The sequence below is a fragment of the Pholis gunnellus genome, assembly GCF_910591455.1.
Source record: "Pholis gunnellus genome assembly, chromosome: 7".
Classification (NCBI taxonomy): Eukaryota; Metazoa; Chordata; class Actinopteri; order Perciformes; family Pholidae; genus Pholis; species Pholis gunnellus.
This window is the reverse complement of record NC_136533.1, coordinates 25,312,670-25,326,158: the sequence shown is the minus strand read 5'-3', so window position 1 is coordinate 25,326,158 and position 13,489 is coordinate 25,312,670. Positions and strand designations below refer to the sequence as shown.

Here is a 13,489-nt window from a genome sequence, read left to right as displayed (position 1 = left end):
CTAAACAAATAAGGTTCTTTTTAACAGCAGTATTCCCTTTACACAGTAGCAGTTAAAATACAGTTATAATGATTCTGATAATAGATATTCAGCCGGTGTTCACAACTCTATTTTCATGTGTAAAACTGCAAACCAATCTACGTCATGTTTTTTTCTTTTTTTTAATGTTTGTTAAATTCTCAGTAGCGATATCTAAATGATATGCTTATTATAGATATTAGCGCGCGATAAAATAATTGTCGGCGATAACACGTATGGTATGCAATGTACTGGGCTTTCTACTAACTCCAATGTCAACCCTTCCGTGACATTAGTGAAAGGAAAGAACATGTGACATATTATAAAGTGAGTGAATGTCTGCTTAGGGCAGGCAGAAGGGATGATCAATGAGTTAAAGAAAAACAGGACTTTCGTCCAGGAGAACCACATTCATGTCCCTTGTGAAACAAAAAGTAAATGTTGACATTTCTTTACCTGAGTCGTTTGTCACATGAGTTACATGAGACATTAGGTCAGTCAAGTCAATGTCAACCACACTTTTTCTAAACCTATCTTCCTGAGAAGATGGACGTTTATTTTGAAAGGACACTATGCATGTAACGCGCGCATATTACACGCCGTCCTGACATGCTGAAAACTAACCCTAGAGGGATACCTAGTGCTTCGAGCTCCGATGCCGATGGGCACTGACCAAGCGTCTGTAGTTGACGAGTTGGGAGAGAATGTGTTGGTGTGTTCGCTCCTCAACTTCCACTTATTATGACCTTCCTACATCGTCAATGCTAAAGATCATAATCAGAATAATAACTTTGAACTCAGACAGGCTCCACCCTTTACTGAACTCTATGGGTAATACTCTCCTCCAACCATGAAAATGTATTCGCCAATTGAGCATCTGCATAAAAATTGCCAGACAACGTGGCTCTGACTTGATGCTTCGCCGCGATGAGAGAGAACAATGACCCCTACTCCAGAAGACAATGCTCCTCTGCCACCTGTGGTCAGCCTACTAGGGTAACAGCTCTGGTTACAGATGATGGAGAGGGAGAGCGTCAGGTTGTGTTGGGCCACTACTGCCCCCCACTTCCACAAAGTGCAAACCAGTGAGCCGTCTCAGGGTGCACACATGTCTACTACTCCATCATTAAACTGTGTTTGAAATCTCATACTAACATAGTATTCATACAAAGTATGACTTCAAATTGAGTATGTAGTGCGTTCACTCTGCATAGTATGTGGATTATATGTACGTGAGAAATTCCTGGATATATACTAAATTAGGCAGAATCTTTGAGTAAGAGACATGAGTCACAACTGATTTTAAGGTTTTAAGCTTTATTTTAAGCTAGGATAAAAGTTGTTAATATATGTCACTTCTTTAAGTTTTATTATGTTTTCTTGCGAGAAAGTTTAGATCCCCAATATGCGGTCAGTTTATCCAAATAAAGCCTGTTAGGAAATTTGCTGAAAGATTGTTTTCGGATACACATACGGGTACATCACAGCAATGTGACTAGGAGTGTGCCTTGAAACCGGCCTGGCCGTAGCTTGAGCATCCTTCAGTGAGAACAGTGTGCTGGTAAAAGCATACTGTTCATTTAGTAGACAGTACGCAGTATCTTAGTAGGCAATTTTAAACATAGCCACTGACCCGATGTCAACTGCTGTGTTTACAGGTGAGCCGGTGGTGATGCGTTCACAGACTTCATCTCCAGCTCGGCTCTTTCCATGTCCCATCTCCTATAGGCCATCATTCCGTTAATGAAAGGTCTGGCGGCGGAGAAAGCCGAGACAGGTTATCACAGCTTTTAAGCTGCAACTCGCAGTTGGTCGCTTGTCCTCTATAACAGTTTAATTAACTTGGAGTGGTGATGTAAATGCCCGTTAGTAGAATGGGTGGACAGGACACTGATACGGAGTTATTCTCTCCAGTTCTGCAGCATTCCTCCTCCATTAATGATTGTCAAGGATATGAATCTATCCTTCCAGGAGGAGCTGGATGACGTTACAGCAGAGATCCAGGACCTGTTTCTCACCCACTGATCTATCTCTTTTAGGCCAGTCGGTGGTGATGCGTTCAAGGACCTCGTCTTCTGCTCGAGACCCCATCGGCCACAAGCTATGACGGCGTAGAGGGCCAAAACAAGTTATCACAGCTTTTTAGCTGAAATGGCTTCAAGGAGGAAAATCTGTTCTCTTTAGTTCCCAAGAAGACAGGAGATTTTAGACCCCATTTCAGCAACTGGTGCATTGCCTGCAAACATATGCTAACCATCTATTGGTTACTGGTTCAGCCGGGGCGATTGGTTCACCATCATTAAAGAGGAGAAAAGGATGTATACTTTCATGCCAATGTGGCTCCGAAACACAGGTGAATTTTTGTTTCACATTCTAGGGGATAGCTTAAGAGTACAACAGATGGCTGTTTGGCTTTGCCCTAGGCCTCTGCACCGTGTGTAACATATGCCTCTTGCATGTTAATGACTACAGGCCAGTCGCCCTGACCTCTGTGGTCATGAAATCTTATGAGCACCTGGTCCTGTCCCACCTAAAACCCCTCACTGACCCACTCCTGGACCCCCTGCAGTTGGCCTACAGAGCCAACAGGTCTGTAGACGACGCAGTCAACATGGCTCTTCATTTCATCAGAATCACTGGAAGTTTCTTCTTTCAGAGGATGAAGTCCAATTGTATCCAAGAGGGGGCAGCATCACCATCAAAAAATGACTAAATATATCGCATCTGGGCTCCTAAATAATATTTTTTTAAATTGGGTAGTCGAAAACCTCCTAGACCTAGACTGTAATCCCATATTCATTTTTCCATTGACACCCTTGGCATTTTACAGTTCCAAAAAAACGGTCAAACGTGTTTGTTGAGGGTTTTGAAAAAGGTTTGAGGTAATGGAATGGGTAAGGACTGGAAAAGATACTGCAACCTCAGGAGAATATTCATTTTCACACAGTTTATTCGACCAATTAGAGTAATGGGTAGATTCATCCTTCTGTGTAGGTCGTCCTCGATTTTACTCAGTAATGGGAGATAATTAAGTTTGTACACATTTTTTAAATCATTATCTATAATTATTCCTAGATATTTAAAATTCGGGAGCCACTTAAATGGGGTTGTTTGTTGGTATTCAGTGAGATCGAAATTCAAGGGTGGCATAATTTCACTTTTTTCCAAATTGACGTTGTATCCTGAAATAGCACCATAGTAGCGTCTGTAATTTAGTGAGAGAGTTAACCGGGTCTGTTAGATATAGAATGACATCAGGAGATTAATTTTATGATATATTTGGTCCTGAACCCCTTTATATCTGGATCCCGTCTAATTGCTTCAGCAAGTGATTCAATAGCCAGGACAAAGAGTCCTGGAGACAGAGGGCAGCCCTGTCGACTCAATCTACTCAAGGGAAATGCTGGCGAAGTCTGTCCATTTGTGGTCATTTTGGCTTTGGGTTTATGGTAAAGAGTTTTCTCCCAATTGATAAACAAATGGCCAAATCCAAACTTGTTCAAAACTTTGAATACGTATATAAAGTCACTCCAGCCTATCAAAGGCCTTTTTAGCATCTAATGCTACAGCTACACTAGGTTCAGTTAGATTCTGTTAGATGGATAATATTAAAGAGTCTGCACAAGTTATTGGCTGATGAGCGTTTCAAAATAAAGCCGCTCTGGGTTTATTAATTTTGACAAGCATTGGCCAAGCCTGTTAGCCAGGGCTTTGGAAATCAATTTATAATCTGAATTCAATAATGAAATGGGTCAAAAAGAGGAACACTTTAATGGATCTCTATTTCTTTTGAGAATCACAGTGATTATGGCAGTGGAGAATGATTCAGGAAGAGTTTGAGTTTTGGATGCTAAATTAATCACATCCATTATAAGGGGGGTGAGTAAGTCCTTAAATTCAGGAGGGAAGCCGTCCTCTCCTGGTGATTAATTGGATTGTAGTGAGCATAAGGCCTTTTCGATTTCTTTCTGGGTGAAGGGCAAATCAAGATTCTTTGGTCTTCGTGGCTTAGTTTCGGTAATTCAATAGTGGACAGAAATTCATCAATCTTAGATAGCTCCTCTGGCGATTCTGATGTATATAGATTTGTATAAAACTGTTTGAACGCGTCGTTAATTTCTGTTGTTGTGTGAGATTGCACCCATTTCAGTTTGAATTGCATTAATTGTCCTTGAGCTTTCCTCTGTTCTCAATAGGCAGGACAGAATTTTGTGAGCTTTCTCTCCCAATTGATAATATTTTTGTTTGGTTCTTAAAATGTTTTTTTCAACTTTATAGGTATGTAATGTATTATATTTCAGTTTTTTGTTAACCAGCAGTTGATAAAGTTCTTTACACCCAGATTGTTGAAACTCAAAACCAAATATCTGCTTCTAGCTCATTTATCACTGCCATATATTTATTTTTGAAACCCATTGAATAAGATATTGTTTGTCCTCTTATATAACCTTTTAGTGTGTCCCATAATATGAAACTATTGGGGGAGGAGGCGCAGTTTGTCTCACAAAACAATTTGATCTGGTCCCTAATAAACTGGCAGAATTCTGGTCTATAAAGGAGAGTAGGGTTCAGACGCCATCTATATTGGATTGCTGTTTTTTTTGGCATCAAAATAGATAGGGTCAAAGGTGAATGATCAGACAGCATCCTAGATAAATATTCAGATTCTAGTGTTCTATGAATTAGCTGTGTTGACAATGCGAATAGGTCGATCCTGGTGTGAGAGTTGAGTGGGCGGGAGTAAAAGGAATAGTCTCTAGTGTGAGGGTGTATCTGTCTCCACACATCAGTCAGGTTTAGATCTTTCATAAATGATAAGGTAGTTTTAGCTGCTTTTCTTTTGGATGTTGTTGTGGCTGACTTATCTAATATAGGATCTAAGCAAAAATTAAAGTTGCCTCCTACAAGTTATGTTTGGTTGTCCCCCCGATACCTTCATAAAATATCTTGAATACAGGATTCATCATCATAGTTAGGTGCGTATAAGTTTAACATTGTCCAGGGTTCAGAGTAGATTTGGCAATTAACTAGGACAAAGCGGCCTGATGGATCAATTATAGTTTCTCCAATTGTCACTGGAATGTTTTTATAAAAATATTATTAAAAAAAAAATTATTAAAAAAAAAAGAATTATTAAAATAGCAACCCCCCAGGCTTTCGAGTTAATTGATGATGATACCACGTGTCCTACCCATTCTCTTCTCAGTTTTTTATGCTCCTGTGTGGTAAGAAAAAAAAGCGATATCTGTTTGCTGTGCTAATGCAGTCTTCCACTTCGGTTATGCTGGTGCTCAGTGTATCCAGCATCGTTTTGAGTCCAGAGATCGATTGGTTAATTTCTGCGGTTTTAGAGTGGAGTTTACTGGAGAGATTACCTGATTACTTGATTACCTTTCGTATCTCTTGAAGAATGAGGGAGTCTTTCACCGCGCAGGTGCTTACTGTATTTTATTTCACTTTCAATTCCCTTATGAATCTTTCATACATTAACTTTTAAACTGCTCTGCTAGAAAAGTTAGCAGTCCGATCTCAGGCCTTATTTCACTCCACCAAATTTGTTAGGAAGAAAATTGAGTTATCTTTTTAAAACGCCAATGGGATATACATAATGGATTTATTTTCTTTCACTTCTTACATAACTTAGTGAGATTTAAGATTCTGTCTGATGCTAATTAGAGTTAGATTCCCAGTAGCTGCAGATACTGAGTTCTCTGGGATAGAGAGAAAGAAAGAGAGAGAGAGACAGAGAACCTAACGACTGAAATCGCATGAAATAGCTGAAGAATTTTGCTCTAACAAAACCAAGAGGGGCCTTTTAGAGTAAGAAACAAAGTGGAGAGAAAAAGTCATGAATATCACTCAATTCTTAAAAATAAATGGAGCTTTGGTCCAGCAGACAAACAGCCTGTACTTCTGGCTACATAGAGCAGTGTTTTTCAACCTTTTCTGAGCCGCGGCACACTTTTTACATTAAAAAGGTCCTGCGGCACACCAACAACCAAAAACGTTACAAAATGACATCTTTTAGCATAATACAGCATATATACCATGGTGTCAAACTCAATCTCAGAGAGGGCCAAAACTGAAAATTGGGACTAGGTTGAGGGCCAAATAAATGACCATTTAATAAACAGGATAGAAGGGATATTATATTACCTGAGTGAACGTCCAGGTGAGCTTCATGTGTTTGGTAGCTGCGTAGCTACACTCCAGCAGCCTGGGTCTGCTGTTCACATCCACCAGACACTTGTTGTCGTCATCGTCGATGGTCGGACTCAGCACTCCCAGGTGAAGCTGCTGAGAGCTGGTGTAGTAGACATTCTATTGGGAAGCAGAAACAGGGACTAAGGATGGAGGACTTTCCAAATGTGTTTGATGTAGGCCTTCAGGGGCCTTTGTGGCAGAAAGAAAGATTCCTTTCACTTTAGCTGTGGAAAAACATCAACATGGGGAATAGTCAGTCTGCCTTTATCGTCTTCTTAATGTGCATTGTGCCATTTGCTTAATGAAGGTGTGGTTTAGTTAATACTTTTTACAACTTTTTTTTCAAAATTATTTTATAGCCTTTTTTCCGCCTTTACTGGATAGTTGACAGTGAAAGGCAGACTGGAATTGGAGGAGGAGAGGAGAGGGGTATGACATGCAACAAAGGGTGCCTGCTGGAATGGGACGGGTGACATTGTGGTTAGCTGTACAATTATTCTAAATAGTATATACAATTATAATTATATATATATATTATATATTATTTTTATATTTTACTATGTAGTTATCCATTGTACGCTGTCAATTGAGCATGTATTCATATCCCATGATCCCTCTTTTAGGAGAGTCCTTAGAACAAAACAAGCAAAATCAGACGAATGACCACCAAAAAACAAGGATCACAGGACTTAATGACTACAGGCCCATCGCCCTGACCTCTGTGGTCATGAAGTCTTTTGAACCCCTTGTCCTTTCCCAACTGAAAACCCTCACTGACCCACTCCTGGACACCCTGCAGTTCGCCTACAGAACCAACAGGTATGTAGACGACGCAGTCAACATGGCCCTTTACTTCATCCTCCAACATCTGGACTCCCCAGGAACCTACGCCGGATCCTGTTTGTGGACTCTATCTGGCAGGAGGCTGCGGTCCATCAGGACCGTCAGTTTTTTCCCATTGGCAGTCGGGCTCATCAACTTACCGGTCACCCCTCTGCACATCCCTTCTCTGTTTCTTTATTTAAACACACTTGGCACTTTTAACATTGCACTTCATCATACTTGTTTATAGTACTGTTGTACTGTTTGTTGTGCACTTTATTTTATATTCTATTGTATATTTTAATATGTTTTTATTTCTTGCACTGTGTTGATTGTTTAATGTTGTTGTTTAATGTTATGCACCACCCGCAATGTCAAATTCATTGTATGTGCAACATATATTGGCAATAAACAGTTTCTGTGGATGGGCATAAATGCATAAGTTTAGAAACGATGACGTAGTTCGCTACTTGATTGGTTCTTAGCAGGCACAAGGTGTCCTTCCCTGATTCGTCACGCCCCAATCACGTGACCCTTTTCCGGAGATCACAAACAACAACAGTCTTGATTAAGAACGACTACCAAGTTAATTCAACATGGATAACAGATTGCAGGCATTGCTGACCTTCCTGTATATACTAGCAGCTGTTGTACATTTCAATTCTGCATTTCATAATCCTACTACTGCCTACATGCAGAGGATGCAGCTGTTATTGGAGCGATTAGCGAGTGGCGTTTCCAGCGACGTTATCTGCCCTATGGAACAGACGTCTGAAGACACAGTTTGCGGCTTTGAGGAGGACGACTTTCCTTTTCTTATTAATGCTTATTTTGTTCTGAAAAACTATTGTAAAGTCCACACAGAAACTGTATAGTACCAAAAGCATGAATTGCTCTCCAGTACGACAGAGACTTCAGCCTCCAGCAGAGCTACGAGTGAGAGAACAGACAGTAATAAAGCCGAGGAGAGAGTGAGAGGACGTGTGTTGACCAAATTTATTGACCCATAATCTATTACATCTTTGATTTGTAAGTGTTCATTTTGTAGTAAATTTGATGTGTGTGTGAGAAAGAGAGAGTAAGACCTGCAGTCTGAAAAATAAAACTTGAAATTTGTCTGTTTGAGTTTATAGAGGAAGATTTTAGAGGTATCAGGCACAACCTTTTATTATTAAGGACTACTATAATACTCTATTATATATTAATATTTATGTAACTAAGCAACCGATCTACTTCCCGTTTACACCGGCACCCACATGCCCAGTGTATATGAATAGTCATGTGATATTCATTTTCAGGCGTGCTAGTATGGATGGAAATTATTTCACAAACAATGCTGAAACGCCCGTGTGGACGGAGATCCTTTTTGTTTTCAAACCCCGGTTTTAAACTAAAACGTTTTAGTGTGGATGTAGCCTCAGTCTACGAGGACAGCATTCTCACACTGTTGGAGGGTGTTTGAATTGTGGTCTGGGGCAAACCAAGCAGACCCAGTCACGTGTGGGTTTCACAAGATTCTGCTTTTTCTGCAAGATTCGACAAGGGAAAGGCTTTATTCATCCTTAAAAGTATGATGGCTGACATCAAAGCAGCCCTTGTGGGGAAGTGCAGTCTTGTTGAGGACTGTAGTATTCTCATTATACAATTTCTGAAGGGAGCCTGAAGACTCAGGAGTAGGTCCTGGAGGCTCTGCAGCGCGACCCCTTCGAACCCCTTGAGTTGGGAGATGCAAGCCCTATAAAGCCTACGAGAGGCTTTGTAGGTTTAGGACAGATGATGGGGAGTAGTGATGAGTCCCAACCTGCCTTTCTCCCCAAGGTTCTCTTGGATTTACAACAGATGATTTAGCTCTATCCTTTCTTTTGCCTGCGAGTGGATGGAGAACAGGGGGGAGACGGTCCCCACTCTGCCCTGATTCAGGACAAAGGTTGTACATCAGGGCCACACAGGCCCACAGAAAAACAGAAAAACTCTATGTGTGGGTAGACCACGGTCAAAGGGTCTACTATATGTAATGCAAACAGTGATGGGCCGAGAATAGGCCTCTATAGCAGCCCATTACTGAGGGCAAGATTGCACGCCAAGCACTTTAGGCATAACTATTTTTTTAACCAAAATTGAGTCAGCAAATACTTTTGCATCTTAAAATAATGCATCTTTGCAAATCCAAAGCTGTAGTCTGTATTCACAGAGTTCAGTCATTATCAGCAGGGAGTAATGGAAGTAGGCTATTTTTTGAATGTTAAGTGTTTTTTTGTTTTGTTTTTTACGTCACCTGCAAACCTTGCCAAGTCTCTAAACAACATTCTCACTTTAATGTAGCAAGAAATAAACAGGCCACCTGCAACTGATCTAATTAAGAAGACAAACATAAAGGGGAAAATAATCAGTGGTAAGTGATGAAGGATGGAAAAGTAGATCCTAGCTAAATATTAGCTGAGGAAATTTGCATACCTGAAAAAATGTAATTAAAATTGTAATGAATCATTGTAATGAATGCAAATTTTGGCCCAGTTTCGAAGCCTGACAAATATCTACCAAATCACACACCTTAAGTATTTAAAAAGATTCAAACCACAAAGTGAGATATGCATTCCCTGAGTCTAACAGAACAACACAAGACAAAGAATCACAGACAACCTGACATGCGTAAAGCAAATGAAAAGGATCAAGGTTGACATGTAATCCAAACAAGTAGAAAAAGTTGAGAACAAGGAGTGACAAAAGAGTAAAGAAACAAACGGAACACTGACTGTGTGGGTACACTCTGTGAGTGTGTGTGTTTGCAGAGGAGTGTGTAGAAGCCCTGTAGAGGTAATTGATGAGAATGATGACCGTCTTGCAGTAACAGGATATTTTTTAAGTAGAAGCCATTATCACACTGCAAACCAGCCACATAAGTGTAAATGTGTAAGGAAAGCGCTTTTAACATTTAATAACTAGTGGTAATAATTATTATTAACTAGTTAGAATTCCAAGCCAACATATCCATAATTGAATTGTGACTAGTTACAATTCTAATTAAATATATCTACAGTCATTTTCTCACTAGTCAAAATGTTAATTCTTGATATCAACAATTTCATTTATTAATAGTTGAAATGTTCATTTTCTTTATACAAATAGTCAACTTTACCATTGACTTTTACTCAAACTTGCATATCTTGAATGAACATTTTTAAATTCAATTTTTAAACGTCAAAAAGTAATTTCCACTTGTGAAAACAAAATGGGCACTCAGCCCAACTGATTAGATGTTTAATGGGCTTGCCATCGTGTTGAGCATGTGTGAATGCTGCTGAGTGGGATTTTGGTTTCTGTGTATGTGCATCTACACTAATGAGAGCGATTAAACCTGCATCTGTCAATAGATTGAAGCTCAGCTCCCAACAGAGGACTTAATGCTAACTTCTCTCCTGTCACAGCTTCCTAAAACCTCTAATAGACGGATTAGCACAGTGCTCTGTTAGACGGATAGCTGTCTCTCATGAAAGATGTACACATTAACAAGCTTGGAAAGAATAAAGCCTGTAAACTAGACTAATTATCTGGTGTTTAATAGCCACCTTCAGCAGATGAAACACAGCTGTGCTGTTTACTCATCAAAAGCCACCTGACAGTTCAGACAAAAGTTGTTTTCTGTCAATGTACAGCACAGCAGTTTTATGTAAACAAGACAACGTTCAGATAACCCTAGGGGCATTCATCCTAAAAATGTGAAACTGTCAAGTTTGACATTCATAAAGCCTTCAAAGATTCCTCCTACGTGGAGCATGAATGTGTGTGAGGAAATGGCTTGACATTCTGGCCATTATATTTGTCAAATATTTAGCCTGCAAATAGTGTTGGTTGGAAGGTCAGGGTTACCAAAACAGACTGCATGGAAAATGAAAGCATGCATCTTTTTTTTAACAAATGCCCCAGAAATGACATGTTATGTCACTGTAGTATTTATGAGTCTTGAACAAAGAGATTAGTGTGACGGTGTTTAGACTGCAAAATGTACATCTACATAGAGAGCGGGTTCTCTTCCACGGAGTCCGCCATGTTTCTACAGCAGCCCAGAATGGACAAACCAAACACTGGCTCTCTCTAGCTTTTGATTTGTTGTAAACTTCTCTGTTGGCTGAGACAAAGCAGCCAGGAGGACAGAAGACAGGAGGTAAGAAGACAGGAGGACAGACAACAGGAGGACTGAGGACAGAAGACAGGAGGACAGACGACAGGAGGACAGATGACAGGAGGACAGAAGTCAGGAGGACAGAGGACAGGAGGACAGACAACAGGAGAACAGACGGCAGGTGGACTGAAGACAGGAGGACAGAGGACAGGAGGACAGACAACAGGAGAACAGACGACAGGAGGACTGAAGACAGGAGGACAGAAGGACAGAGGACAGGAGGACAGACGACACAAGGACAGGAGGACAGACGACAGAAGACAGGAGGACTGAAGACAGGAGGACAGAGGACAGGAGGACAGACGACACAAGGACAGGAGGACAGACGACAGAAGACAGGAGGACTGAAGACAGGAGGACAGGAGGACAGAGGACAGGAGGACAGACGACACAAGGACAGGAGGACAGACGACAGAAGACAGGAGGACTGAAGACAGGAGGACAGAGGACAGGAGGACAGACGACACAAGGACAGGAGGACAGACGACAGAAGACAGGAGGACTGAAGACAGGAGGACAGGAGGACAGAGGACAGGAGGACAGACGACACAAGGACATGAGGACAGACGACAGAAGACAGGAGGACTGAAGACAGGAGGACAGACGACAGGAGATAGAAGACAGAAGACAGGAGGACTGAAGACAGGAGGACAGACAACAGGGGGACAGACAACAGAAGACAGGAGAACAGAGGACAGAAGACAGGAGGACTGAAGACATGAGGACAGAGGACAGGAGGACAGACAACAGGAGGACAGACGACAGGAGGATAGACGACAGGAGGACTGAAGACAGGAGGACAGACGACATGAGGACAGGACAGACGACTGATTTTCTTCGTTGTTTTTGTCGTATTGTCATATAATGTGTATGTTGATGTTGTCCAATGTAAAGTCTCTATTTGATCAAGTGACAATACGATATATCGTGTTTAGTTTATGCGCAAAATCTGTCAAGACTGACAAGCTGAGCCGAGCGAGCAGTCATGTCCTTCAAACGCAAAGGCAGCAGTAAGAAAAGACGGAGAAAAGAGAACAGGGGGAGAATGTGGCAAAGCTCCGTAAATTAGATTACTTTCGCTTTTTTTAATAAGCAGTCGCCAGCCCACGATGTGTATTCTTCATAGTAACTAGCGTGCACTGCGGTACTGAGCTACAATGGCCAGACCCACTTGTTTACTCCCTGGGTATCTGATTTTCTGTATGAAAGTGACGATACCCTCCTGGTGAGCTAGGAATGTAGTTAGACAGGCTCATCAATGGTGTTTCCCTCAGCCATCTGCTCAGGTGGAGAGAAGACAACACAAACATAAACACACAGCAGCAGCTTCTAAGTTGTCTCTGTACATAATGAAGAGGTTCATCCTGTTGAGTGGAGTAGAAAGAGGTATCGGAGGAGAGTTTGAGAGAGAGAGCAGACATTGAGGTGAACTCCAGAAAAGCTGTTATTTATAGATGCACATAACAAACTGTCTAAAAAAATGAGAGAGAGAGCTCATTTCGGTATCATACACTGATCCGATTTGTCACATAGGCTTATAGACAGTCATTTTGAAAATGGATTACTTCAGTGCCATGACAACCGTTTCAATATCTCCATTTTATACCACCTTTTAATGAGCCATAAAATAAACCGGCAGGCTCTTCTACATTCTATTGCTCGTGGGGCTTTTGCATTTTTTCTCTGTGAAAGTAAAAGCTTTTGTTGGAAATTAATACCTTGGAGTCAGATTTTGTAAATACGTAAGATGGCATTTGAACCCACACAGAGATTGTGATTGTTTTTCTTTCCAACTGATGAATAGACACGGACAAACTCTTTCTCACAGATCAATTTTGTCAAAGGTTAAAGTTTTAGAAAGGTTGGTAATTGGGTTTCTCTGACAAGCACATCCACATTCTTTATGTCAAAAGTTTTTTAAGTCTGGTAATTGGTTTGCGTTTTCTTTGTATCAAACTGAATCCCCGGTGAAATAGCTCTATTTTAAAATCATTAATACACTTCCAACTTTTTCCCAAAAGATACATCCATGTCTTAAAGTAGGAAAAGCTTTTTATCTTTCCAAGTAGCAAGTCTGTTTCAAAGTTTGATCTTTTAATCTTTTAAACTTACTACTACTAGGTATGTCTTTTTCAACGTTGTGGTGGAAAAAAAATCTGCTACAAGATTAAATTAGGGCCCGAGCAACCGACAACGTCGGGCCGCGAAGGCCCTATTGGAATTTGAATATATTTGGGGGACTTGTCATACTCGAAAATTCACCAA

At 40.8% G+C, this 13,489-nt stretch overlaps 1 protein-coding gene across 1 annotated transcript in view; it reads right to left on the bottom strand.

Annotated features, from left to right (window-relative positions):
• LOC306698837 (polypeptide N-acetylgalactosaminyltransferase 18-like) overlaps nucleotides 1–13,489 on the bottom strand; it is a gene marked incomplete at its 3' end in the record, with an annotated part of 185,059 nt that overhangs the window by 17,231 nt on the left and 154,339 nt on the right. The window contains exon 10 of the mRNA XM_079163323.1: nucleotides 6,175–6,339. Coding sequence (XP_079019449.1) covers nucleotides 6,175–6,339 — 165 coding nt within the window. The remainder of the gene's footprint in view (nucleotides 1–6,174; nucleotides 6,340–13,489) is intronic.